The sequence below is a fragment of the Pelodiscus sinensis genome, chromosome 12, assembly GCF_052426305.1.
Source record: "Pelodiscus sinensis isolate ZL-2025 chromosome 12, ASM5242630v1, whole genome shotgun sequence".
NCBI lineage: Eukaryota > Metazoa > Chordata > Testudines > Trionychidae > Pelodiscus > Pelodiscus sinensis.
The window spans coordinates 46,436,457-46,463,750 of NC_143063.1; the positions used below are offsets into that span (position 1 = coordinate 46,436,457).

Consider the following 27,294-nt stretch of genomic DNA (forward strand, 5'->3'; position numbering starts at 1 on the left):
AATACCGCACTGCATGGGACCTTTCCCATTTGAAGTGAACAGTAGGGATGTAAAAACTCCTGAAAATAGTAACTGTGTAACCAATTAAAATTAAATTGGCTACACAGTTAAATGAGACAGGCGGGCTGCCGGCCCCATCGGCCTTGAGGGCTGCTGGCTTTGCCTGTGGGCTCCAGTGCTGCTGGCCTTGCCCTACTATGGGCTCCCGGCTCCATGGGAGTTTAACGGTTAACCAGAAGCAATGAGCATTAGCTTATCGGTTAACTGATTAAACTCTTACATCCCTAGTGAACAGCCAAAATGGCCCGGTGCCAGCCCCAGAGGCAAGGGGCACACCAAGACGGAGGAGGAGACCTGGCCAGAGGACACTGGTTGCTCTCAGCTTCTCAGGGCCCAAAGGAAGCTTGGGGAAGCTGAATGTGAGAGAGAGGAACTGGGGCTGGAAGCTTATAGCCTCTGGTAAGAGGGGAGGGATGGCTCCTCCTCAGAGCACTAGCTTTCAGCTCTTCAGCTGCTACCCTGTGATAAAAGCCTGCAGCCCAACATCTCAGAACACAGCTCCGTGGACACGGGAGCACGGGGCTGTAGATAGTATTGTAGATGCTTAGCCTTGAACCTGACCTGTGAGACCCGGCGACCAGGGAAGCAATGGTATAGCCGTGGAGGCAGCCAAGTATTGAACCTCTCTCATCCGGCACCCTGGGGACCTGACCGTTTCCAAACCAGTGAATTTGCCAGACCACAGTGCGTCGATAGTGTCTAGCCACATGACCAGCACTTCCATGGCTTGCTGGGCTCAGAGAAGACATTGAGGGGTAAATTGGAGCTAAATAACGGCACAGAGCCAGGGCTGGTGGCTGGAAACAAACTGAATGGGACCACGGGAAACTTGCCCACACCCATGCTAAGCGGACATCCGGCTACTAAAATCATGCCAGAGCATGGATCTTGCCGGACCAGAGAGGTTCATCTTGTACCACAAGCCTGAGTCAGCTGATATGTCACATGTCTTTTATTGCAGCATCAGCATTCCCAAGGGGTACAGAGCCAACACCCCTGTTCATTGAATCCCCCCACCCACCATGAGACCCTGAACCCTTTCCACTTCCTCCCTCCCATTTCTTCCTCTCCCCCCCCCCCATAATCCTGTCTCTCCTCTCTCTCTTGTCCTATACTAATCCAATAAAGCCTTAGTAAATCGCATCTGCCTGCTCTTTCCCTCCCCCTTCTTGGAGGGAATGTGGGTGGGGTCCCATTAAGGGGCTCCTCCTCTTGCGAGCACCCCTTTGGGAGTGGAGGTATCTCCAATGGCTTTTCTGGTCGGTCGTCTGGGACTAGGCTTCTTCTTATCCCCCCTTTTCTAGCTAGTGTGGGGCTGCGGGGGACCCAGACCCACCCACTTTTCTGGGTCCCGGCCCAGGGATCCTGTAAATAGCAGTTGCCTGCTAAGTATCTCTGCAGTCCACTGTTATCTTGCCCCCTGGGCCACTTCCCAGAGAAGCCGCTCTGACCAACCCTCTCTCTCAGGGCTTTGTCAAAGTCTCGCCTCCCTCTGTCCAGGGTACTGCAGCTGCTGTAGTCTTATTACATCTAGTCTTCAGGTTCTGAACTTCCACCAGGTCTGAAATCCGGCTCACACAAGGAGCTGTCCAAGGTTCTGCGGTCCTCCCAGTCAGTCCCCTGGTGTAACTGGGTCCAGCCCCGGGTCTAGCAGCGTCTTTTATTTCAACCCGCTGGGCCCTGATTGGCTGCAGCAGAAGTAGCCTCTCTAGTCTGCTTGGAGGACCTATTTTCTGCTCTTCTCCTTGGGGCAGGATGTGGCAAGGCTATAGCAAAAGGGAGGGTACACCTGGCGGGCTTTTAGTGTGCCAGTGACATTCCACCTAATATCTGACTTGTCCAGCTCACAGAGGGCTGCTGAGAGTTGAGATGAAGTGGAGGTGAGGGTGATGGGCTGGGAGGAAGCAAGCAGGGAATTTGGCTGAGGTTCTACCGGACGGTTTATGTCCGTTGCTTGTTCTGATGCCCACAGTTTGGGGGTCTGGTTACATTCCCAACAGCATCAGTAGCCAGGGTGGCTTTTTCTCATTTCTATCTGGTTACAGCGCTGTGCCCCTTTCTTTCACATTAGGACTCTCACTGTTGTAACTCACTCCTTGCCTCTGGATTGGATGACTGCAGAGTGCTCTATGGGGGCTCTCCCTTAAACCCACTCAGAGGCTAATGCTAGCGCAGAGCGCATCAGCTCCTTTGTTATAAGCCATCACTGGTCCCCATCCCACCACGCCAATGCTCTGGGATCTTCACTGCCTGCCATTTAAGGTGTTGGTTTTGACCTATCAAGCCCTAATTGGCCTGGGGCCATCTGTCCTGGGACACCTCTCTGCATGTGCCAGGATGCCTCCATTGTGACCAGCAGAAGAGCTTATGTTAGAACTCCACTTCAGTTTATGGGCTTGTCTACATGGGGACATCCAGGAAAATTAATCTGAATTAAGTGAAGGTGTGAATTTTAATTAAACTACATTCAATTCCTATGTGGATGCTGTTATTTGGAATTAAAGTGGCCTTCATTTGGTGTAGTTTAATGCACTTTGGAAGTGAATTAAGATAAACTGGATTAAGGGCACTTTCATTCTGAATGAGGGGGTTCACACAGGGTTGAATGTGGTTTAATTAATCCTCTTAATTCAGATTAATTTTCCTGGATCTCCCCATCTAGACAAATCCTGAAGGGACGGGGCCACTGGTAGATTGAAGAGACCCGAGTAAGGAACAGTTTGGAATTCTCTTCCTCCCATTCCCAAGTAGCCCCAGCTTTGCTGCTTTTCTGGAAGTGTTTAACTCTTTAAACTGAGGTGCTTGGGAGAGCAGGGGGCATTCCTTTGTGAGCCTCAGGAGGGAAGACATGACTGGCTGGATTTTTATGATTTCCTGTTTTATGTTGAATTCCTGTTTTGTTTTTTGTTATTCATGTGGATTGTATTTTTGCTGACAGGTCAGCTAGATATTTAACACATTGAGGTGCTCTGTAACACCATGTAGGTGCTAGCAACATTGATAAGTGCCTGAATCCCTTGGACAGTCTGGCTCCTTACAGCCCAGGACGGGAGTTCTGCACAATGTGAATTAAGGATGTAACGAAGCGGGTAATTGACTAATGGAGTAGTCGATACAGTTTGTATCAACTACACAATTAGTTGATAAGGGGCCCCGCTGTGGCTCTGCAATGTAAACGTAGTAGGAGCTGGGTATGCAGGGCTGCAGTGGAGTTAGGTTCAGGACCCGGCATGCAGGGCCGGACTGAGGGTATGTCTACACTACCCTCCTAGTTCAAACTAGCGGGGTAATGTAGGCATACCGCACTTGCAAATGAAGCCCGGGATTTGAATTTCCCGGGCTTCATTTGCATAAGCGGGGAGCCGCCATTTTTAAATCCCCGCTGCTTCGAACCCCGTGCAGCGCGGCTACACGGGGCATGAACTAGGTAGTTCGAACTAGGCTTCCTAGTTCGAACTACCGTTACTCCTCGTGAAGGAGGGTTTTTTTTTTTAATTTATTTTGCTTAACAACTTTGGTCTCCCCCCCCCCCCCCTTTTTTTTCTCAACAGAATTTTTTCCCCAGTGGTTTTTTTTGGGAGGGAGGGCGGTGTTTGGTATTTTTGGTTAAACCATCTGGCAACCCTAATCATACATGGAGACACGCAATCAACAGAGCTGCTCCAGTCTGAAGCCTATGACTCAGAAGAGTGCAGAACAGGAGTAGAGGAGACGATTGAGCAGGACAGATTCCTTTAAAGAGACAGAGCGTGGCTTCTCTCGGAAACGTAGCCAGCATACACACACTCTGTGTCAGTCACACACACACCTATTCTGTGCCCCCCCACACACACAATCACTGCCACACACACTCTCCCGTCTCTGTGCCACCCACACTCAATCTGTGTCCCAAAGTTTGTCTAACACACCAAGTGTCTCCCTTTCTCTCTCACACTCACCAGCCCCACCCCCCTTCCGGAGCTGGCCCACGACCACCTATCAAAATCTGTGAAGTGTCCCCCCCCTGCAAAAATTATTGCCCACCCCGTTATAAGGAGCTCAGGGAGCGGCACACTTGGCAGAATGCTTTTGGCAGCATCTTGGTAGCAGCCTGAGAGAAGGTGGGTAGCTTCTTAGCAAACCGTTGCTGCTGCCCGGCGTGCATCGTCCCTTTGTGGCTGGCAAAAGAAGGCATGTCTCCTTGGGTTCTTAAACACGTCTGCACATGTAACCCACATGCCTACTGAGGCTGGTTCACTACTTCACTCTCCCATGTAGCGGCACCCAGATCACTTACAGAAAGAAAGACGAGTTTGCTCTGCAGCCTTAGCCAAGAGCCAGCTGGCTTTTAGCTTAAGCAGTAGAGGCTCATGCACTAAGCTCCCGAGGTCCCAGGTTCACGTCCGCCTGTCGGCGTTACACACTCAGTAGCGTGGATGCTTTGGGCTTGCAGATCATCCAGAAAGGATTAAGCACTCTAAGAATTAAGATCAAGCTCTGCAGTACAGAGGACTGTGATAAAATTACAAAGGATGTTGCTCCTAGAAGTTCAGGCCATGAATGCCAGGAGGACAGTACCCTCCAGAGGCATGTATTGCATGCTTACAAATGTAATAGGATGTTACACCTTCCCATAGACTGTTCCTTATAGCTCAGACTTTTAAACAGAGGCCTTTAAAACTGCACACGCTTTTGCACCCACGAGATTGCAAGAGCCCATGGAGACCTCCTAAATATCTGTAAAATAATCCGGGTAAATGCTCCTGCACGTGTCGGAGTGCAGGTGGACATTTCTGTTGTAATTTGCAGTCGGGTCTCTAGACATGGAGCCTTTTTTTCTCGATTGCTGCTTCTTTCTGCTGCTCTTCGGATGGGAAGCGCTCTGTATAGAAAGAAACCTTTTGTAATGTACCAGCCAGCTTTGATGGCTGTGGGAGGCCAGCGACCAAAATAGATGGGTTTTTAGTCTGTTCTAGGGTAGCAGTTCCCAAGCTCTGTCTCCCTGCTCTCTTTCCTTACAGTTGAGGGCCATTGTGATAGGCAGTTCCTGGAATGATAGGCCCATGGGATGTGATGCTTTAGCTGCTTCCTATTTCCGGGCTAAAATGCATTCCTGGAATCTTGCAGAGCTATTTCTTCCTCCTTCCCCCAGCACAGTGGCTGCCCCCAGTAATAGAACTGGGCCTGGACTAAGAACACCTCCAGGGCTAGGGGTGGATTGGATTGGGATCTCCCACCCTCCCAATACTGAGTGGCTTGATATTGCAGGGCTCTGAGCAGTGCGTAAATCAAGCTCTCTTTGTTTTTTCCCCCCCTCCGGCATCTCTGCTCACAGGGACGTACCAGGGCCAGTGGGCCGGCGGCATGCGCCAAGGCTACGGCGTCCGGCAGAGCGTTCCCTATGGCATGGCCGCGGTTATCAGGTCGCCCCTGAGGACGTCCATTAACTCGCTGCGCAGCGAGCACACCAACGGCACGGCGCTGCACCCCGACGCCTCGCCCGCGGTAGCCGGCAGCCCCGCCGTCTCCCGGGGCGGCTTCGTCCTCGTGGCCCACAGCGACGCCGAGATCCTCAAGAGCAAGAAGAAGGGGATCTTCCGGCGGTCCTTGCTGAGCGGGCTGAAGCTGCGCAAGTCTGAGTCCAAGAGCTCCCTGGCCAGCCAGCGCAGCAAGCAGAGCTCCTTCCGGAGTGAGGCGGGCCTGAGCACGGTCAGCTCCACCGCCAGCGACATCAACTCCACCATCAGCTTGGGCGAGGGCGAGGCCGAGCTGTCGGTCATCGAGGACGACATCGACGCCACCACTACGGAGGTCTACGTGGGCGAGTGGAAGAGCGACAAGCGCTCGGGTTTCGGGGTCAGCCAGCGCTCGGACGGGCTGAAGTACGAGGGGGAGTGGGCCAGTAACAAGCGGCACGGCTACGGCTGCATGACTTTCCCGGACGGCACCAAGGAGGAGGGGAAGTACAAGCAGAACGTGCTGGTGAGTGGCAAGCGGAAGAACCTCATCCCGCTGAGGGTCAGCAAGATCCGCGAGAAGGTGGACCGGGCCATCGAGGCGGCGGAGCGGGCAGCCACCATCGCCAAGCAGAAAGCGGAGATCGCGGCCTCCAGGTAAGGTGTGACGGGGAGCTGGTGGGCGGTGGGGGGGTGACGTTGGCCGGCAAAGTAGCAGAGAGCCCACCATGTTGCTGGGACCCTGGACACGATGGCCTCCTAAGGTTTGGCTGTAATGAATAGAAAGGGAATCCTTTACTGGGGCTGCCGGACACAGACAGAATCTTTGGTTCTCTCTGGCTCTCCAGGTCTGATAGTCCCAGTCTGAGCTGCTCGGTGTCATAGAATCATAGAATACTAGGACTGGAAGGGGCCTCAAGAGGGCAACTCCCGTCTTGGGCTGGCCTTTGCACCAATGGGATCAGCTGATTGTGCTACTTTACTCAAAGCATCCAGTTAAGGCCCCACCCGTCTGAACCAGCGTGTTTGTAGAGTGGGGCCCTTTAATTTGCTCAGGTCTTCAATCGAAATGCAGGCAAAACCCACTTGGGTATCTAGGTTTAGGGAAAGTCACAGAGAGGTAGCCGTGTTAGTCTGATCTTGGTCAAACAAAAAAAGTAGTCGTGTAGCACTTTAAAGAGTAACAAGATCGTTTATTAGGTGACGAGCTTTCGTGGGGCAGATCCACTTCTTCAGATCAGAATCTGAAAGCGAATTGGCATGACCATTCTATAACAGAGGGGTACAATGAAAAAAGTAAACAAATTACAAACTAACGAATCAGCTACATAGAACAGAAGATGGGAGTGGGAGACAAGGACTGAGGGTTAGGCCACAAAACTCAGTGCATGGCTATGTCTAGACTACAGGCTTCTTGCGCAAGAAGCTTTTTGCGGGAGAGATTTTCTGCAAAAACTTCTTGCGCAAGAGAGCGTCCACACTGCAAAAGTGCATTGAAACAGCAATGCGCTTTTGTGCAAGAGAGCGTCCAGACTGCCTGGGTGCTCTATCGCAAGTAAGCAGTGATTGCTATGGACAGAATGGGCACCTGTGCTTCTTCTTCTTCCCTCTTCTTGCACAAAAAACCCCCTTTTGCCTGTCCACGCACACCTTTTTGCGAAAGAACTCTTTCTCAAAAAGGAGTTATTCTTCGTAGAATGCGGAATACCTACGCCGGAAACCCCCTCTGTTCTTTCATTTTACTTGCGCAAAAACGCGCTTGAAGTGTGGACAATCTGCGTTTGCACAAAATCACTGTAGCGCAGATCAAGTCCCTCTGATTTTCAGTCCCTGGTTTCCCGGGGCCATTTTGCACCTCCCCCCACACACTGATACTTGCATTTTGCTGCCTCAATATGCCATCTGCATGGATTGTCTCACAGGCTGTGCAAGACTGTCTGTGCAAAATTGCCGGTCAGGTTGGGGTGTGTCTGAAAATCTGGGTCAGTATTATCAAGGTAAAGAAGTACAGGTTGAACCTCTCTAGTCCAGCACTCTCTAGTCCGGCAACATCCATGTTCTGGCATGATTAATTAGCCAGCAGTCCACTTAGCATGGATGTGGTCAAGTTTCCCGTGGTCCCATAAAGTTTGTTTGCAGCCACCAGTCCTGGCTCTCAGTGTTCTGTGCTGTTATTTAGCTCGAATTTACCCCTTCTAAGAGCCCAGTAAGCAGGGGAAGTGTTGGTCATGCTGCTAGACAATATTGACCTCTCGTGATCTGGCAAATTCTTTGTTTTGCACCAGCCAGGTCCCCAGGGTTTTGTTGGAGATTAACAAATGTTCCCAGATATCCTGTCCCGGAATAAACTGGGTGTCATATGAAATCAGGGATGGATTCTTCAAGGGCTGTCTCAACTTGTTCCAAAGTCCTGGTCAGATGTATGGAGAGGATCTTTCAGGGCACTAAAGCTATGAAAGTGGGTTGCATTAAACCAGCCTAGAATTCGGTTCTGCATAGATCTCAACATCCGTCTGCCAACAGTGGCAGATAGATGATTCTCATCTGAAGCCTACTTTGCCCTAGGGTGAAAGGTGAAAACCACAGCAGCTCAGCCACACTGGGGATGCGTTCCAAGATGCTGTCAGGTCCAGAAAATGTGTGCTGGGTGTCGAAGTCAGGGAAGAAAGCAAAATCAAATCTCAGTGACTGTTAGATCCCATAGCCACACATTGCAGAATTCCAGATTTGTCTGGTGGTGACCTCACAACAGTGCCCAGTGAAACTGTATATATAGCTATACCCACACTCGGGGTCAAAGGGCAGACCCTCTGTCGCAGCATTACCTCTGCTGCTGCAGGGCAAAGGCTGAGAAGCAGCAGGCCTGTTGGTCAAGGAACTGGGCACCTGCTGGGACTCACGGTTTCCTCTTCTCCGGAGACTCTGTCAGCCAGATATACAGGGAGTGAGCCATGCAACTACCAGTAAAGCCAGCAGGGGTACGTCTAGACGACATGGCTCCGTCGACAGAGCCATGTAGATTTGTTTGTTCGGCAAAGGGAAATGAAGCCGCGATTTAAATAATCGCAGCTTCATTTAAATTTAAATGGCTGCCCCGCTCTGCTGATCATTGTTTGTCGGCAGATCGGGGCAGTCTGGATGCTCCCCTGCCGACATGAAAGCCCTTTATCGACCTCCCCGGTAAATCTCATCCTACGAGGCGTAAAGGGGAGGTCGATAAAGGGCTTTCAGGTCGCTGCGGGAGCATCCAGACTAGTGCGCTGAGCCGACAAACAGCTGATCAGCTGTTTGTCGGCTCAGCGTGGCAGCCATTTAAATTTAAATGAAGCCGCGATTATTTAAATTGTGGTTTCATTTCCCTCTGCCGATCAGCCTAATCTACATGGCTCCATTGATGGAGCCATGTAGTTTAGAGACACCCCAGGAGTCAAGCAGCTTGGTCTGCAGACACTGTGAAACATGCCCCTCGCTGTCAATATTGTGGCATGGCCTTGGTGTTTAATTTCCTCTCTGTGTTTGTTTATCGGTGGCCTCACATGTACAGGACACAGGGACAAGACAGCTGCCGTGTAAGAGGTGCTGCGTCATTAACCCCTTTGGTGCTTCTTTCCTCTGCGTCCTGTGCTGAACCCCTGCACGGAGGAGACTCTCTCTCTCTATATATAATGCCATGTGGCTTCCCATCTACTTCTCTCTGCCCCTGAAAAGCAAGTTTTTAAAGGGAAGAGGCAGATCCCGAATTACAGCATCAGCTTCGGGAAGGCTTTGCCCTTTGCTAGGCTCTGTTGTTCTCTGCTTAGAGAGCAGGGGCGCTCTGCACCACCCAAGGAATTCCTGCCTACCCCAGAAAGCCAGGCACTTAGCCTAGAGCCCAGGTCTTCCCGAGGCTCCTCTTATTAATCACAGAGCAGTGCCACAGACCTGAGGGAAAGACCCAGTTTTCGTTTTTAATTACGCTTTGAAATGTTTTCTCCCGGGGCCTGTGTTCGTTCTGTTTCATCTCTCCATCCTTTTCCACTCTCCTCTTTGGGCCTTTGTGCACGTGTGTGTCCATCTGGGGCTGTCTGTCTGTCTCTTGGAATTTGTTCTCTCTCTGTCCCGGTGCTGACTTGCTCTGGGGTACGTGTTGGAAGATGCTTTCTGGGCTGTATGATTGAATGCAGGGCCCCTGGAAAGCCACTGAGGCTTTCAGCGATTCGGCGGCAGGGCAGGTGGGACGTGCCGGGGGAAGGCCTCGCTGTGATCCGCCTACCCACTCTCACTCCATTTCCCGCCTACCCACTCTCACTCCATTTCCCTCTGCATGGCTCACCTGGGTAGCACAGCGCTGGCATCTCAGGTACAGGAACTGCGTGTGCCGTATATGGTGCTTCACGTAACGCTGCTAAGCCCCGTGTTGCCCACGAGATGCTTCAAGAGTCAGAGAATTCCTGTCAGTCAAGGGACAACCCGTTCGTCGGGGCAAGGCGGAACCGCGGCGGCACCCACCTGAGAGGATGTAGGAATGCAGGGATGAGGACCTTGAGGAAGAATCACCTGGACCTCTGGGCCTTCCTCATTGTTCCCTTGGAGTCCATCCCCCCCCAAGCTTCCCCCCTGGAAAATATCCACCCCCGGACTAGAATGACAAACAATACTCCAGCTTTATATGAAAAAACTATCCTGAGAGATCCTGGAACTGGAAGGAGAAAGAGAGTTTGTTCTCCCTCTTTCCTTCAACCATTCGGAGCCAAATTCTATTTTGCTGTTATAAACTATTTGTATGACGGTAGCACGTAGAGACCCCAACCGAGATCAGGGCTCTCTGATGAGCTGTCCATACCCATAGGAAGAGTCAATCCTCCCCTCCCCTCCCCCCCGCTCCCGAAAGGGTTTACCATCTAAATACATAACACAGTCAAAGGGCTGTAGAAAGGAAGAATCATTATACCCATTTTACAGCTGGGTAACCTGAGACACCGAGAGAAGTGAGGAGGTGACACAGGACGTCTGCAGTAGAACCAAGCATCCAGTGCAGAGCTCCTAGGTACCAGTACTGTGCCTTATGCAAACAAACATCCTTCTGTTCCGTGTCGCCCTGTGCAACCCTAGAGAATTCCCTGGGGAGTATGTGGTCCTTCAAGTCACGTGGGCACACATTCCCCCCAAATTAGAACAGCTTGACAGTGGGTTGGATTTGAGGCCTCTGCTGCTCCACAGTGACCTGCATTCTTCATTAAGGTGTTACTGAGGGGTGAAGCTGTTGACAGTGAGCATGGGAGTGGTGGAGCTGGCTGGTGAAGTGCAGCTGCTTTTTGTGCACTGTGCAAGCACACCCACCCACCTCTGCTAATGCTCCACGATCCAGTCCTAGAGCGCCCCAACTTTTCCAGCTCCGACACACAGCTGTGCTGATGCACCCTGGCTCTGGCCTGCAGCCCCCTTGCTATTCCAGAAGTGGGATCCCCCGTCAAAATCCTCCAGTGCCCCTCACCACTCCACCCCCTGGGCTCTCCTGTGCCCTTCAATCCTGATCTGCCACTGTCCAAACTCTTCTAGTCTTTGGGACTCCTTCCACGTCGCTGCTGATATTCCTCCATCCTGACCTGCCAACCCTGCTGGTCTTCTAATGCGGGCTTCCCTTTCACTGGAAACTGCACATTTCAAAAAAGTCATTGATTCCCAGCCCATTCAGTGCCCAGCAACCAGCAAAAGGAAGGAGGTGTGTTATTCAACCCCTCCCATTATTCCGTCTCCTCGCTGTTTGAAAAGCCTTGCTAAGTTGCATCTGTTCCAACTCGTCATCCCGTGAGACGTTCCGCTTAGTCCTTTCCTTGTGCAGGTGCCCTCTCTCTCATTCCTTTCTTAATAGAACTCTTTAGACTTCTGGAAGCTTGGCTGTGGAGTGGGGGATGGGAGAAGGGAGAGGCAGGTGCTAATGGCTTGTGATCCAGAGACAAATGAAACTATTCTCTTTCTGTAGCCACCTAGCTAAATGTATACAAATACGCATGACAGATGCAAAGAGCTCAGCTAACCCCTTGGCTGCCCAAATCTACCTGGCAGCCTAATGACTCAGAACCTACTCCCGGCAAAAGAGAGAAGGAGAGAGAAAAGGCTGCTCCGTTGATTAAACGTCCCTTCATATTACTGCTCAGTGCCTTAAGGCTGCCGGGCAGAGATTGTTTATTACAGCATAGCGTTTCCGCTCTGTTTTCTGAATGAGAGGACATACATTAGAAAGGAAAGGCGGAGAAAGAGAAAAGAAGTCTGGTGCCACCCAGATCTGCCCGGATTAGACAAACTGTACGTTTCACTCATCCGTGTGCAAAGTGACGCTTAAAAACCTTCATCAAACTGTGTGCTGGATCTCTTATCTCCCATGTGAGTGAGTTCAGTGGGCTTGCTTTGAGCAGATTTGCATTTGATGATACTGTCTAATTGGTGTTGCACCAAATTATGGCCACCCTTTCGGAAAGAAAAAAGTGTAGGACGCATGCAGGGCCAGATCAGCAAATGTGGTTTTGGGAGCCCGGCTGGTTTGATCCTCCTCTGGTCCCTAGCAATACTGCACTGTTGCTGCAAGGGATTGGCCACCGTACAAAGGCTGCACCCTTTTGTTCTGATAGGAGATGGCTTATCTGAGCCCGGGAGAATTTTTCATCCGGTGGTGATACGTCATTCTGAATAGCGGATCGGGGTGTGTGAAAGACCAATAATATAGTCCTGCTGAAGCTGGAGGCAGGGCCGGATGGAGGCATGGGCAAGCTGGGCAGCTGCCCAGAGTGCCAACTCCCGGGGGGCGCCTGATGGCAGCTGTAAGGGGCGCGCGGTGTCCCTTACAGCTGCCATCATGAACAGCACGCCCAGCGCCCGCAGCGCCGGCCCCGTGGCACCGGACAGCAGCACCCTTCCCCCCATGGCTGCGGGACCATGCACAGCCCGGTGCGTGCGCTAGCAGCACTGGCCGGGCCAGGCTGGGCAGCACATGAGTCATGCGCCCCGGGGGCGGGCCCGCGCACCCTGTGCCCGAGGGCGGCACCGCACGTCCGGTCCCAGGGCGCCAAAAGGGTTCAGGCCGGCCCTGGCTGGAGGAGACACACTTCAGAGCTGGTGATGCTCCAATTAGCTTGTGGCATTTAAAGCTACAGCTTCTTTTTTTTTTTTTTTAAAGGAAGGAAAAACCAAATTGGACAAATGAGCTTGTGATTAGCTCTCGCCCTCTACCCCACCCCCCAAACGCTCAGTGCAGCAGGAGTCTAGGGCCAGGAGAATGTGGGATGGAAGGAAGCTTGCATTGAGCTCTGCCCCAGAGGAGCACACCCCCCTGGGGAGCCAGCCGTCTTTGAGTGCATGGGATCTGCAGCTGTAGCACCCACAGGCAGTTATGTCATTAGATCTTGCAAAAATGAGCTCCCGTTAGTGCTTGGCTTGGAGGCTTGCAAGGAAAACCCCAGGACACTAGAGGAAGGGCTGCTGGGGACTCCATAGGTGACCCCATCTCCTTTGAGTTAATACTGAACTACTGTCCCCCACTAGTGGGCCCTGTATCTTGTGGATGAGATGCAAAACTGAGTTCCTGACCAGTCTTGGTCATTGATAGATGCCAAAATATTTCCCCCAACATTAGCAGTGTTAATTCCAGCATCCTGGCTGAATTGCAGCTTAGCTGACTACATTTTATCTCCCAGCTTGGGTATGGTACTCCTCATTGTTTTGTGCAGAGGTGTGCGGCACTGCTGTTGCCGTGCATTGTTAAATGGCTGATGCGCTCCACCCCAGCAGTGGCTGCATTTCAGGAATGGCTCAAGAGAACCCAGCATACACCACGGCTTGTGTAAATGCTCCTTTTGTAAAGTTTGTTAGGCACACTGAGATCTTTGAATGACGCTAGCTATGTATCGTTTAGCTGTTTTTGACAAACCACTAACTTAAAAATCATTTTCCATCTGAAAATCTTATACCCATTATTGTTTCACGTAACGCCTAAGGTTTCTATAACTAAAAGAAATGAAGGAAAACACTGCTTTCTCTGTTTCTGGTTTATTTGTGCATTTTGACAGCACTTTGCCTGCAGTCAGTCTCACTCCTTAGTTATTACTGCATGCCCTGTACTCTGCAAAAGGAACAGCGGCAGTAGCAAAATCACAACTGGAAGTGAACGGGCAGCCAGCAAGTATGCATACACGGAGAAAGGAGCCTGCGTGTTCCTGACAGTGTTGCTTTTGAGTGTATCCCCAAAACCCTTCCAACCATCACAAGCCTTTACATTTTTAAAGGGATTTTTACAAATCTGGACACACCAAGCTCTATCAAACTTTGGTTTCCAGTTGACAGAGTACCTTTAATGACAGCTTACTCCCCTATTTCCCGTAGAGCTGGCAACATTCATGCTACCAGGAGGCCGCGAGTAGCTTGACCTATGCATTCTGTAGGGCTGCTCCCTCTACCAGTGGTGGGTAACTTGCGACCTGTGGGCTGCCTGCGGCCCATCAGAGTTCTGTGTGGGGCCCACGAGACATTTGGTTTACTGTTGCTCGCTCAGGGTTGTCGGATTCTGCTGGCTTCTGTCCACGTAGGTTTCTTTCCCTACTGCTATTACTAACGTGCTGGTTGCGTTCCCTCGGCGCCCAATCAAAGTGCTGCTGGGGTTCTGTTAGCACACCCAGCCAATTCTAGGGATGCAACAGGGATGCAAAATCCTGTTTAATTGGGTAACTGGTTAAACGTAATGTTACAACAATCTCCTGGCCACGCCCCCCTCTGGCATCTACATGTGGGGGCAGCCAGCGGCTCCATGTGTTTCCCCTGCTCCAAGCATCACCCCAGCAGTTCCCATTGGCTGGGAACCAGGGCTACTGGGAGCGGACAGGGCAGCAAACAGCTGCCTGGCTGTGCCTCTGTATAGGAGCCAGCTGGAGCAGGGACATGGAGCTGCTTGAAGAGGTAAGCACTGTCCAGAGCCTGCTCCTCTGAGCCATCCTCCGCCCCAAACTCCAACCCTTTGGCCCAGCCCTGATCCCCCTCCTGCCCTCTGAACGCTCTGGTTTCGGCTAGAGATGTTAGCATGTAGCTGCTTAAACGATTAACTGATAAGACTTGGCTTATCGGTTAGTCCAAACGATTAACCAGTAACCTCCCCCCACTTGCTGCCTCGGTATCAGAGGCAGCAAGGGGTGGAGAGGTGGGAGCCAGTGCCCATGGGGAGCTTGCCTTTAAGCCAGCTCCCCACGAGCACCAGATCCTGCAGAGCTGCCTGCCTCTCCTGCTGCTGCCTCTGATAGCAGCACCGAGAATGAGGGGGCTGGCGGGAGCTGGTACATGCGGGAAGCCGGCTCCCCATGCATATTGGCTCCCAATGAGTGTCCTGCTCCCTTCCACCCACCCCCGTGTTGCTGCCTCTCTATCAGAGGCCGCAAGGCGGGGTGGGAGAAGAAGGTGAGAACTGATACATGTGGGGAACTGGCTATTAAGCAGTTTCTTTGTGCTGGCTCTGCGGAGCTGCCTGTCCCCCCTTGCTGCCTTTTAAATTGGCTTGCCTCATGGACTGGCTCCGTTTGCCACCCTGTGCAGCTGCCTCTGATAGAGAGGCAGCAGTACAAAGTGGCAGGGATCTCCCCAAGAGTGGGGCCAGTAGCTGGGAGCACACTGGCTGCCGGCCCCGCCCCGGGGAGTATTTTAGTATCCATGTAACCACTAAAAATTGTTGCGGCCACGTGATTACTAAAATACATGATATCTAACATCCCTAGTCTCAGCCCAGAGCACCCTCCTACTCCACAAGCCCCTCATACCTGCCCTTACCCCAGCTGGAGCCCTCTCTCCCTCCCACACTCCAACCCCAATTTTGTGAGCATTGATGGGCTGCCGTACAATTTCCATACCCTGATCTGAAAAGTTTGCCCACCCCTGCTATAGGTTCTAATCCCTTTAAAGGCGAGATAGTCAGCATATAAACTGGTCACGTGTCAGGACATGTCTTATGGAAAGAATTTTTTCCATACCTTTACCAACTTCTCATCAGAACCCAGCTTCTAAATCACTCGACAGGTGATGGGACTCCCAGGTTAGTCCTAAGTACTGCTCAGGAGTTGGTCCAAGATGGATTATAGCTAAACCACCAAGAAAATGGCGAGAAAAATAATTAAGTTTGCTATCCACAGCAGAGAAATTGAGCCAGAGAAATCTTTCACAGTAAGGCTATGTCTAGACTGCAGGCTTCTTTCGAAAGAGGCTCTTTCGAAAGCATCTTTCGAAAGAGCCTCTTTCAAAAGATCGCGTCTAGACTGCAGGCGGATCTTTCGAAAGAGAAATCTGCTTTTTCGAAAGAGAGCACCCAGCGAGTCTGGATGCTCTCTTTCGAAGACGGCCTCTTTACATTGAAGAACGCCTTCTTTCGAAAGAGGAACTTTCGAAAGAAGGCGTTCTTCCTCGTAAATTGAGGTTTACCGCCATCGAAAGAAAAGCCGCGTTCTTTCGAAATAATTTCGAAAGAACGCGGCTTGAGTCTGGACGCAGGGGAAGTTTTTTCGGGAAAAGGCTACTTTTCCCGAAAAAACCCCTGAGTCTGGACACGGCCTAACATTCACCTTCGGAAAAGAGATCTTGAAAATACTTTTTAAAATAGAGCAAGCGAGTCAAAGAGAACCGGAGAAAGATGAGATTATTAAAATCCTTAGATTTGGCATAGCTGCTACTTCAGGGTGCCATGACAGAGTCAAAGAAAGCCTGCACACTCTGACACATAACAGGATGCCAGGAGGCAAGAAAAACCCCTCTGTAATTAAATGGCAAGGTGCAAAAAGTTATCTGAGCATTACAGGTTTCTTTCAAAAATTCAGCCCAAATGAAACTGAAGAGAACACTTATAATCCAAAACAGTCTACACAACAATAAAGTTACTGCAGGCAGTACACTGCGTTATAATAATCCTACTCTAGTTCTTTCTAAAATTTATGCATGGAGTCTTATATTTGTATTTAGCTGTACTTGCACTTAAGGTTTCGGCTGGCTTTTTTGGTGCCTCAGGGTGCTATTGACAGGGCTCCTGAGTTTCTTCCTACTCCCTTATGTGTGTCATCAGAAGTGTCCTTGTTGCATACGCCGGCAGAGCTGTAAGGGTTCTGACCTAGTCGTAGGAAGCACTGGTGCCCCGGACAGCTGGATTTCCTGCTTCCTGTCTTCAGTGAGAAGCCGTTTGGGGCCACGGTGGAGGGGAATTGTTTGCTAACAGATTTAAGCTGAAATGGGTCATGGTTAAATATGATGTTGGCGGCTGACTGAGCGTGAAAGTTCAACTCTGAGGCGCAGCAGCAGCGAGCCATGTCCCACACTGACCTATTTTAAACAGCGAGCGCGGCCGTTCCCTAAAGCAGTGAGCACCAGAAACACGGCCATTCATAATTCATGCTGCGACTGTCCCCTGAGCTTGTGAATTCAGGGGAGAGGCACAAACTAGAGGGCGCCGCAAGCTGAGATGTGCCGTGTATGGAATGTCATGTATGTACGAATGGACATGGGCCTGTGGAAAGGGTCTGGGAGCCTTCTGACACCAGGACAGAGCCTGAGTGTGTAGGGCAGAGGTGTGTCCTGAGGGAACAGTGAGTGTGACTCTAGAACAGGGCTGTGAGAAGGGGCTAACCATGTGACCCTGTCCAGCATCAAAAACTCTTCTCACACACAAGTGCAGGCAGTCTTCCCATGCGCTTCTTCTCCACTGGCAGGTAGGGGAAGCCAGGCCTGCCTTCTACTCCAGCTTCCAGCACACAGGGACCCACTTAGCAGCAGCCAAAGTCGGCATCATTTTAAACCTTGCTGCCTTTTCCCTGAGCCTTTCCTTACTTCTGGCTCCCTCCTTCTCTGGGTCTGCCAGCCCCAAAACTCCCTCTGCCCTGGGAATAACTGCAGACTACGTAGGCTCTGTAGTCACCAGACACTCCACCAGAAAGTGATTGCAGACTGCTTCTCTACAGCCCCTTCTCTGCTGCCACCTTTCTGCCCTTAAACCCACCCAGCCAGCTCCTTCCTCAGCTGGGCTCCCTCATTATTCAGTCAGGGGATTACTTAGGCCACCTGTTCCCCTTAGCTTTGGCCTAATCCAGTGGTTCCCAAACTTTTCAGCATCACGCCCCCTTTTGATTTTTGAGAAACCCTCACACCCGCCCCTCCCCCCCATAACAGAAAAACTTGTTGAGCCAAAAAAAAGAAACTGACCAGGGCTGAAAAACAAAAATAGCAGCAAAACTTGGGGTTGACTGAGGAGGGGCTGGGTTGCCTCGCACCCCCAGAATTTCTTCAGACACACCTCCCCTCAAGAGGGCACTCCTCCCAGTTTGGGAACCCACGGCCTAGTCAACGGGCCCTCTTCGTAGCCTACATTAATGCCGTTAGGGAAAGTGGACAGCCCAGACCAGGGACTATGTCATTCTGGGATGGGCCCAGAACCACGGAGTAGGAACTATGCCACCTTTCCTCTGCAGCAGCCCTGGAAACGGCCATTTTGGGAGGGCCGTTTCTGAGGCAGAGCTTGGCTTTTTCCTCAGCCAGAGATACTTCTACCCAGGGCTGATTGTGTCTCCAGGATCCAAGAAGCAGCTCTGTCAAATGTTTATGGGGGACAACCCCTCCCCCAAGACTGCTGTGGTGTCAGCTCACTTGGGCCCAAATATACGAGGAAGGGCCTGGTCCTTGCTAACGTTTGGGAACTTCCACCCACCCTCTTAATTGCCTTGGGAAATTAGGGGCTTTCATCTGATGGTGGCTTTGTAATCCACCTTGTTCTGAAGCCACAGCTGTTGCTCTATCACAAGGAGCCAATCTAACAGCTTTGGGCAAGTGGTTTTGGGTTCCAAGCCCTCCTAGGAGACCCTATTCCCTCTCTCTTCCGTCAGCACCCTGAAGGCCCGGAACATGGGGTTACTGGTGATTCCAGCTCCTTCTAATTGCCCCAAGTATCTCAATATTTCCAGCCCTTGGCAGCCTCTGTCAAGCCCTCCCAAAGTCTGAGAGACTGCAAGACTCTCCAGAGAGAGGAAGTAAGCCAAGGAAATAGAACCACCGTGGGCAGATATTTGTCTGATGCTGCTTGTGGCATTCTCAGTGAAATCTTTCCTTTGCAGCTCCTTTGTACAGAGGGGGGAAGAGAGTAAAATCACAACTAGCCGTCTTCCCGAAGAGGAAGGCTGCGAAAAGGAAAGAGCTCCTTCCAGCTCTGTCTCAAAACAGTTCACCCACCTCATGTAGGGACCAGGGTGTGGATGGTCAGTCCTAATGGTTAGCGTCAGGAGCCTAGAACCAGGGTTTGGGCCACATCCTGAGTCAGAGTCAGGTGTCAAAGGTCGGAGCCAGGAGTCGAGACGGTTCATAGCCAGAGTCAGGATCATGGGTAGGGCATAGGAGCAGATACCTGGGGCAGATGGAGTTGGCCTGGGGTGTGGAGGGCTGGGAGCTAGGCAAGTAGACAGGGTCCATAGTAGCAGCCTGCTAGAGATTCACTTACACATGCACGGCTTTCTGGCTTAAGCAGAGCAAGCTGGCCAATCAGTGGGGCTGCCCATCTGCCCCAGTCAGGATCCCCCGAGCTGGAGTTTCATTGCTCCCCTGGTATGGTGGTGCTGGGTGGTGACCATGCTCTGCAGGCCAGGTTCAAGGCTCGCATGATCCCTCATGCCCCATCAGCAAAGGGCAAACTTTCTATGGGGTGTGTCCCCAAGGGGTGCACAAGAATGCTCAGGGACCCAAGCCAGTCCCCATGGGGGAATAGGGAAGAGGGAGGGCCACTCAGCCCCCACCTTTGCCTTGCCCCGGCCACGGCTCCCGAGTGTAGTTCCACACTGGTTCCGTTACAAGTAAAGGGGAGTGTGATGGGAAAAACACGGAGACCACTGCTCTAGGTCCCGTGTTCTGGGTGAATTTCACTCAGCAGTAATGTCCCCTCCCCACCAGTTCCCTCTAACCCAACACCCCCTTCAGCTGATGTAGAGAGAAGGTCACAGAGGGGGCTGGAGGAGAGGTCAGGCAGGTGAGAGATTCCATACAGCTGTGAAGATGACAGGGAAGTCAGGCGTTTTTGCTGCAGCACTTTACAGGGGAGTGGGAAGGGAGGCTCAGTTTCGTTTAAAAACAGTAAGCAGTCCTGTGGCACCTTAGGGTATGTCTACACGACAGGATAAAGTCGAATTACGATACGCAACTTCAGCTATGTTAATTGCATAGCTAAAGTCGAAATACCTTAACTCGACTTTTGGCATTGTCTGCACTGCAGGATGTCGAAGAGAGAACACCCTCCCTTCAACTTCCCTTACTCCTCGCAGAAGTAGGACTACCAACATCGACCAGAGTGCCCCTCTCAGTTCAAATTAGAGTGTCTTCACTAGAGCCGCTAATTCGGGAGTGGGCAATAATTTTTGACAGCGGAGGTCACTCCAAGATTTTGGAAAGTGGTCGAGGGCCGCACTTTTCCTTGATATTAATGGTGCGGGTTCTGGGATGGAGGTGGGGTGCAGAAGGGAGCTTGGGGTACGGGATTGGGGTGCAGGAGAGAAAGTGTGGTCTGGGAAGGACTTTGGGTGAAGGAGGCAGTTGTGACTTGGGGCAGGTGACTGGGGTGTGGGGGTTTGGTTTGTGACCTAGAGGAGGGGACTGGGGTGCAGGATTTTGGGTTGTGATCTAAGGTAGGAGGGGATTGTGATCTGGGGCAAGGGATTGGGGTGCCAGATCTGGGAGTGGGTATGGGTGCAGGAGGACGCAGAGGGTTTGGGTAGGTTGAGTGCAGGGGCAGAGGGTTGGGGCAAAGAGGGGCTGAGGTCCCAGAGGCAGACTGTGGCCAGGAGACTTACCAGCCAGCAGCCCAACCAGCCTGCCTGCCTGCAGAGATAAATGCTTGCAGAGCTTAAAACGTTTCTCAGCCAGCCTGCCTGTCTGCCCTGCACCTGCATGCCCATGTGCTTGTGTGAATAACTGAGCCGGAGAGGAGGAGGGCATGGTGCTTCATGTGCTGCTTGTTATTCAAACAGGCGGCTCCCATTGGCCAATTTCTGGCCAGAAACTGGCCAATGGGATTGTGCTGGGGGCGGGGGCAGCACCTGAAGCCTTCCCCCCTCCTCTCCAGGATCACAGTTTTGAAAGAGAAACAGCCCCGTAGCTGCTTTTTTGAAGAGTGTATGGGGCAAGCAAAGGGAACCTGCCTGGGGCTCCCTGCTGCATCCGCATGCTGGATCCAGTGGCTTGGTGGGCCAAATTTGGCCCATGGGCCATATTTTGCCCAGGCCTGCGCTAATTCAAACCCTGGAGGATCGACTGTGGCAGCTTCTATCTTCTCTGTAGTGTAGACATACCCTCAGGGTATGTCTACACTACCCTCCTAGTTCGAACTAGGAGGGTAATGTAGGCATACCGCACTTGCAAATGAAGCCCGGGATTTGAATTTCCCGGGCTTCATTTGCATAAGCGGGGAGCCGCCATTTTTAAAACCCCGTTGGTTCGAACCCCGTGCAGCGCGGCTACATGGGGCACGAACTAGGTAGTTCGAACTAGGCTTCCTAGTTCGAACTACCGTTACTCCTCGTGAAATGAGGAGTAACGGTAGTTCGTACTAGGAAGCCTAGTTCGAACTACCTAGTTCGTGCCCCGTGTAGCTGCGCTGCACGGGGTTCGAACCAGCAGGGTTTTAAAAATGGCGGCTCCCCGCTTATGCAAATGAAGCCCGGGAAATTCAAATCCCGGGCTTCATTTGCAAGTGCGGTATGCCTACATTACCCCGCTAGTTCGAACTAGCGGGGTAGTGTAGACATACCCTCAGAGACTAACAAAATATATATATATAGCATCATGAGCTTTCATGGGCAAAACCCACCTCTTCAGATGAGAGTGAGTGAAGAAAAAAGGGTGGCACACTCAGAATTTATAACAGAAAAAGAAGGAAGAGGAGAAAAAAAAAGTACCTGTCAATTGTAGTGCTAGTGCTAATGAGGCTAATTGAATGGGCTGGAAATGTCCCATACTTAGCTTTTGATGACCATGAGATGTTGAATGTAAGGAAAGCTGGTTTTATAATGGCTCATGGAATTCATGTTCTTATTCAGGCCAAGGGAAACAATGTCAAATTTGCATGCAAAGGTCAATCTCGCACTCTCAATCTGTAATTGGCTTGTGAAATTCCTTTGTAGAAGGGGACATAAGAACAGCCATATTGGGTCAGACTAAAGGTCCATCTAGTTCAGTATCCTGTCTTCCAACAGTTGCCAACGTGAGTGAACAGAACAGGGAATCATCAAATGAGCCCTCTCCTGTCATCCATTTCCAATCTCTGACAAGCAGAGTCTAGGGATACCATTCCTACCCATCCTGGCTAATAGCCATTGATGGACCTAATCTCCATGAATTTATCTAGTTCTTTTTTGAACCTTGTTAAAGTCCTCTGGCAAGGAGTTCCACAGGTTGACTGTGCGCTGCATAAAGAAAAGTTTCCTTTTGTTTGTTTTAAACCTGCTACCTATTAATTTAATTTGGTGACTCCTATTTCTTATGTTATGGGAACAAGTACATAACTTGTATTTATTCACCTTTTTCCATACCAGTCATGATTTTATAATCTTCTATCCTATACCCCGTTAGTCTTCTGTTTTCTAAGCTGAAAAGTCCCAATATTTTTAGTTTCTCTTCATATGGGACCTGTTCCAACCCCCTAATCATTTTTTGTTGCCCTTTGCTGAACCTTTTCCAATGCCAACAGATATGTTTTGAGATGCGGCGACCCCATCTGTACGCAGTATTCAAGATGTGGGCGTACCATGATTTTATATAGAGGCATTAAGATATTCTCTGTCTTATTCACTATCTCTTTTTAATGATTCCTAACATTCTATTTGCTTTTTTGACTGCTGCTGCAAATTGATGTTGTCAGAGAACTATCCACAATGACTCCAAGATCTCTCTCTTGAGTAGTTGTAGCCAAATTAGTCCCCATCATTTTATATGTATAGTTGGGATTATTTTTTCCAATGTGCATCACTTTACATTTATCAGCATTGAATTTCATTTGGCATTTTGTTGCCCAATCACTTAGTTTGGTGAGATCCTTTTGAAGCTCTTCACATTCTGCTTTGGCCTTAACTATCTTGAGCAGTTTAGTATCATCTGCAAATTTGTACCTCACCGTGTACCCCTTTCTCCAGATCATTTATAAATAAGTTGAATAGGATGGGTCCCAGGACAGACTCTTAGTTACCTCTCCCCACTAGTTACCTCTCTCCACTCTTAAAACTTACCATTTATTCCTACCCTTTGTTTCCTGTCTTTTAACCAGTTATCAATCTATGAAAGGACCTTCCTCTTATCCCATGAGAACTTACTTTACTTAAGAGCCTTTGGTGAGGGACCTTGTCAAAGGCTTTCTGGAAATCTAAGTACACAATATCCACTGGATCCCCCTTGTCCACATGTTTGTTGACCCGCTCAAAGAACTCAAGTAGATTAGAAAGGCATGATTTCCCTTTCCAGAAACCATGTTGACTTTTCCCCAACAAATTATGTTAATCTATGTCTGACAATTTTATTCTTTACTATAGTTTCAACTAATTTGTCCGATATTGATGTTAGACTTACCGGTCTGTAATTGCCAGGATCACTTCTAAAGCCCTTTTAAAATATTGGCATCACATTTGCTATCTTCCAGTCATTAGGTACAGAAGCTGATTTAAAGAATAGGTTACAAACCACAGTTAATAGTTCTGCAATTTCACATTTGAGTTCTTTCAGAATTCTTGGGTGAATGCCATCTGGTCCCGGTGACTTGTTACTGTTAAGTTTATCAGTTTGTTCCAAAACCTCCTCTGATGGCACCTCAATCTGGGACAATTTCTCAGACTTGTCACCTAAAAAGAATGGCTCAGATTTGGGAATCTCCCTAACATCCTCAGCCATGTAGACCAAAGCAAAGAATTAATTTAGTTTCTCCGCAATGGCCCTATAGTCTTTGAGTGTTCCTTTAGCATCTCGGTTGTCCAGTGACCCCACTGGTTGTTTAGCAGGCTTCCTGCTTCTGATGTGCTTAAAAACATTTTGCTTGTTGAATGTTTGGCTAGCTGCTCTTCAGACTCCTTTTTGACTTTTTAAATTATATTTTTACACTTAATTTGACAGATTTTATGCACCTTTCTATTTTCCTCACCGGGATTTAATTCCGCTTTTTAAATGATGCCTTTTTATCTCTCACTGCTTCTTTTACTTGGTTGTTAAGCCACAGTGGCACCTTTTTGGTTCTCTTACTGTGTTTTTTAATTTGGGGTATACATTTAAATTAGGCTTCTATTATGGTGTCTTTGAAAAGGTTCCATGCAGCTTGCAGGGATTTTACTTTTGACACTGTACCTTTTAATTTCTGTGTAACTAACCTCCTCTTTTTTGTGTAGTTCCCCTTTCTGAAATTAAATGCCACAGAGTTGGGCTTCTGTGGTATTTTTCCCACCACAGCGATGTTAAATTGTATTACATTATGGTCACTATTTCCAAGCAGTCCAGTTATATTTACCTCTTGGACCAGATCCTGTGCTCTATTTAGGACTAAATCAAGAATTGCCTCTCCCCTTGTGGGTTCCAGAAGCAGCTGCTCTAAGAAGCAGTCATTTAAGGTATCAAGAAATTGTATCTCTGCATCCCTAGTGTCACTAGTCAGGATGGGAATAGTTGAAATCCCCCACTATTAGTGTTTTTTATTTTGATAGCCTCTCTGATCTCCCTTAGCATTTCATAGTCACTATCACTGTCCTGGCCAGGAAGTTTAGTTTAGCTTAGTTTTGTCAGAAGCTGGGAATGGATAACAGGAGAGGGATCACTTGATGATTCCCTGTTCTATTCACTCCCTCTGGGGCACCTGGCATTGGCGACTATTGGAAGACAGGATCTTGGGCTAGATGGACCTTTGGTCTGTCTGTTCTTATGGAGGAGGGAAAAGTGGTTCTCTGCACTTGACTATTTTACATTTACCTACCGCCCGCCGTACAGAACAATGAACATTCCAGCATCCTCTTTTCAGACTGGTCCCCTATGCTGCTTGTCAGTTTTCAGGTGAGGTGGGGGGTGGGTCACTGTGTGTTTGGTTACAAAGGAAGAGCTGTTTTCGGGCAAATGCCAAGCACAGGACGTTCCTTTAGCAGTGTCTCCGTTCTGTCCTCTTCTGCCTCTCCTCCCTCCTTCCCTCCATCACAGCCAGTCTCTTGCTGACAGGGGGGTCAGACGATAGCGCATTCGGATGTGATTAGGATCAGCTGTTATTCCTCTCTTGTCCTTACAACAAACTGTGTAGCTGTCAGGCTGGATAACATGGGTGTCTTCTGGCTCATTGTGCAGCCAGCACTTCCACCTCCAGGCCAGAAAGCTGGATGAATGGCACAGAGGGGGCAAGAATCCCCAGCTGGATTCCGCGAGCATTTAAGGGATCCTTGGTGGAATATTACATAACTAGCGACTGTTGGCGCTCAGGGTCTGCCGTCTTGGGGCGGCGTCTGTGTGAGTTCCCCTGCACGGCCAGGCTGATAACTTCCTGCTCAAAGAGGCGAAATTCTTGGTGTGATCTTAGCTGCAATGCCCAGAGACCCTGGTGACGGGCTCTGTGTTCAAGGGCCTAGTCAGAACAGAGCAGCATTGTGCTAACTTGTTGTTCTTATGCAGGGATACAGCCATTCTCCTCCCCTGCCCTAGGCCCTTATGTTAATAAGCCATCTGCTCAGAGCACAGAGGCTGCTGGGTCCCTCAGCCTCCACGCACTTAGCAATCTGCAATAGTGGCAGAGTTTTATTCTGGTGCCTCGGTGGAGCCGGAGTGCAGGACGAAACATTTTGATGGCTGCACAATACAGAATTGCTTTGCTTCTGTGGTGTCCAGCCAGTTCTGAAGCACTAGCCACATTATTCTGAAAACAGAAACAATTTGGTGAGCCAACTAGCCACACTCAACTGGCCAAATAGCCATATGTGGCTAGGGGCTAGTGTGTTGGACACTGTTTATATGCTCAGAAATGAAGCCGGTGGAAAAATCTTCAGGAGGTTTTGCAAAAAAAAAGGTTAACTCCCCCCGCCCCCATCCAACAGGAAGCTAAATGCCTGCACTTCACTTTGTTTAATGTGGCTGTTTAAACAGCCATGATCTTGCTCCGGAGAGGACAGTGTTGTGGTAGCTTTCTTTTATGGCTGTCATGTCTTTCCACAGCTAAACTCCTCTTCTTCTGACATGGTGATTTCCACCTTGAAATGTGTTGCATCCCCCCCAAGGACAGGGCTGGCCTTACCATGTGGCGAACTGAAGCTGCCGCCTCAGGTGCCAGGCTGTGGGGTGGGTGTCATTAAGACTCAAAGGGTATGTCTAGACTGTCGGCAGAGGGATGCAGATTAGTCAGGTCGATATTGCAAATGAGGCAGTGATTTAAATATCCGGTGCCTAATTTGCATAAAAATGGCCGCCACATTTTGCTGACTCAGCACTTTGTTGGCAAAAAGCAGCAGTCTAGAGGGGGATCTGTCGAGAAAGAAAACGTTTTTTGACAGATCCTATAAACCTCCTTGCGGGAGGCATAAGGGCTGCAGTCTAGACATACCCGAAGTGTAGAAAATTGTGTCTCCTGCCGGTGCATATGAGTTCTCTCTGCTCTAGAGGCACAGAGATGGTGGAGTGCTGTGCTGGAGGAAGGAGGGCACAAGAGACATAACAGGCAGGCAGAAGAAAAGGTGGCATGGGGGCGTCATTTGAGCTCCCTGCCTCAGGTGCCAAAATGTTTGAGCCGGCCCTGCCCAAGGAGAATTTGAACATACGCGCTTAAGATACATAACACTGGTTTATAGTAATCGTGTATGTCCACTGCTCACTGAAATAACACGGTGAGACTGGAGATCACTGTCCTCTTGAATTGGGCATTATCCCATTCAGTATCTTATATCTGAGGCGTCCGTGTTCCGTGGCCTTTCCGTTTTGATGCGGAAAGGATCACGTTGTCCTGTGTTATTCAGCGGAACCACCATTCCCGTCACCGTGTCAATTTTTTTTTACGGTGCCATGCGATATATAAAAAGAGAGGTGGATTGATTACCGCCTGTCACAGTTATCAGATGCCAACATCTCCTGACACAGGCGCTAATCTGTCATCGTCCTTTGGTGTCCATGACTTTGAGGAGGCCCTGTGATTATATCTCGGCGTGCCCGACAGCGATACGCCCCGGAAATGCCATTTTCACTCACCAACCAAACAGAGAAGAGGTGACCTGAAGGGAAGTTAGAAGCCCCAGTGGGGTGCTGTGAGGGTGAAGCTCAGGCCAGGGTGCGCAGTGGTTCATGGTGGGGGGTGGCGAGGACGTGTGGGCAAGGCCTGCCTGGGGATGGAACAGGCAGAAGCCGAACGTTCTGTCCCAACGCTGCTGTCTTCTCTACACACCGGCCAGCTGGGAACCGGTAGAAATGACACAGTACGGTAACGAGACAGGAAGAATCTGCGGGTGATTCATTCCTGGCATGTATCAGTTTCAAGGGAGGAAACAACACGAGGAGACGGGCAGCATGTGGGGCTCCGGGGCCAGCTTCTAGAGGAATATTGTACCTTCTCCCGCAAGAAGAGCAGCTGTATCTTCCTCACCCTGTCCTTCCTCCTCCTCCTCATCCCCACCTGCTGCTCCCGCCTGGCCGAGACGCTGCAGTCCGTCCCACACCAGATGCTCTGTCTGATTTCTAATCTGAGCCGGTGACAGGCTCTCAGCACGGAGTGAGCAAATGACACCTCTGTTCTGCTGGGCACCCACTCCATCGCAATCAGCATTTGGAAAATCACCGCCGCCTC

At 50.2% G+C, this 27,294-nt stretch overlaps 1 protein-coding gene across 1 annotated transcript in view; it reads left to right on the forward strand.

The window, feature by feature from the left end:
• Positions 1-27,294, forward strand: part of JPH3 (junctophilin 3) — a 166,614-nt gene that overhangs the window by 42,519 nt on the left and 96,801 nt on the right. Inside the window, exon 2 of the mRNA XM_089781538.1 lies at positions 5,375-6,152. Coding sequence (XP_089637664.1) covers positions 5,375-6,152 — 778 coding nt within the window. The remainder of the gene's footprint in view (positions 1-5,374; positions 6,153-27,294) is intronic.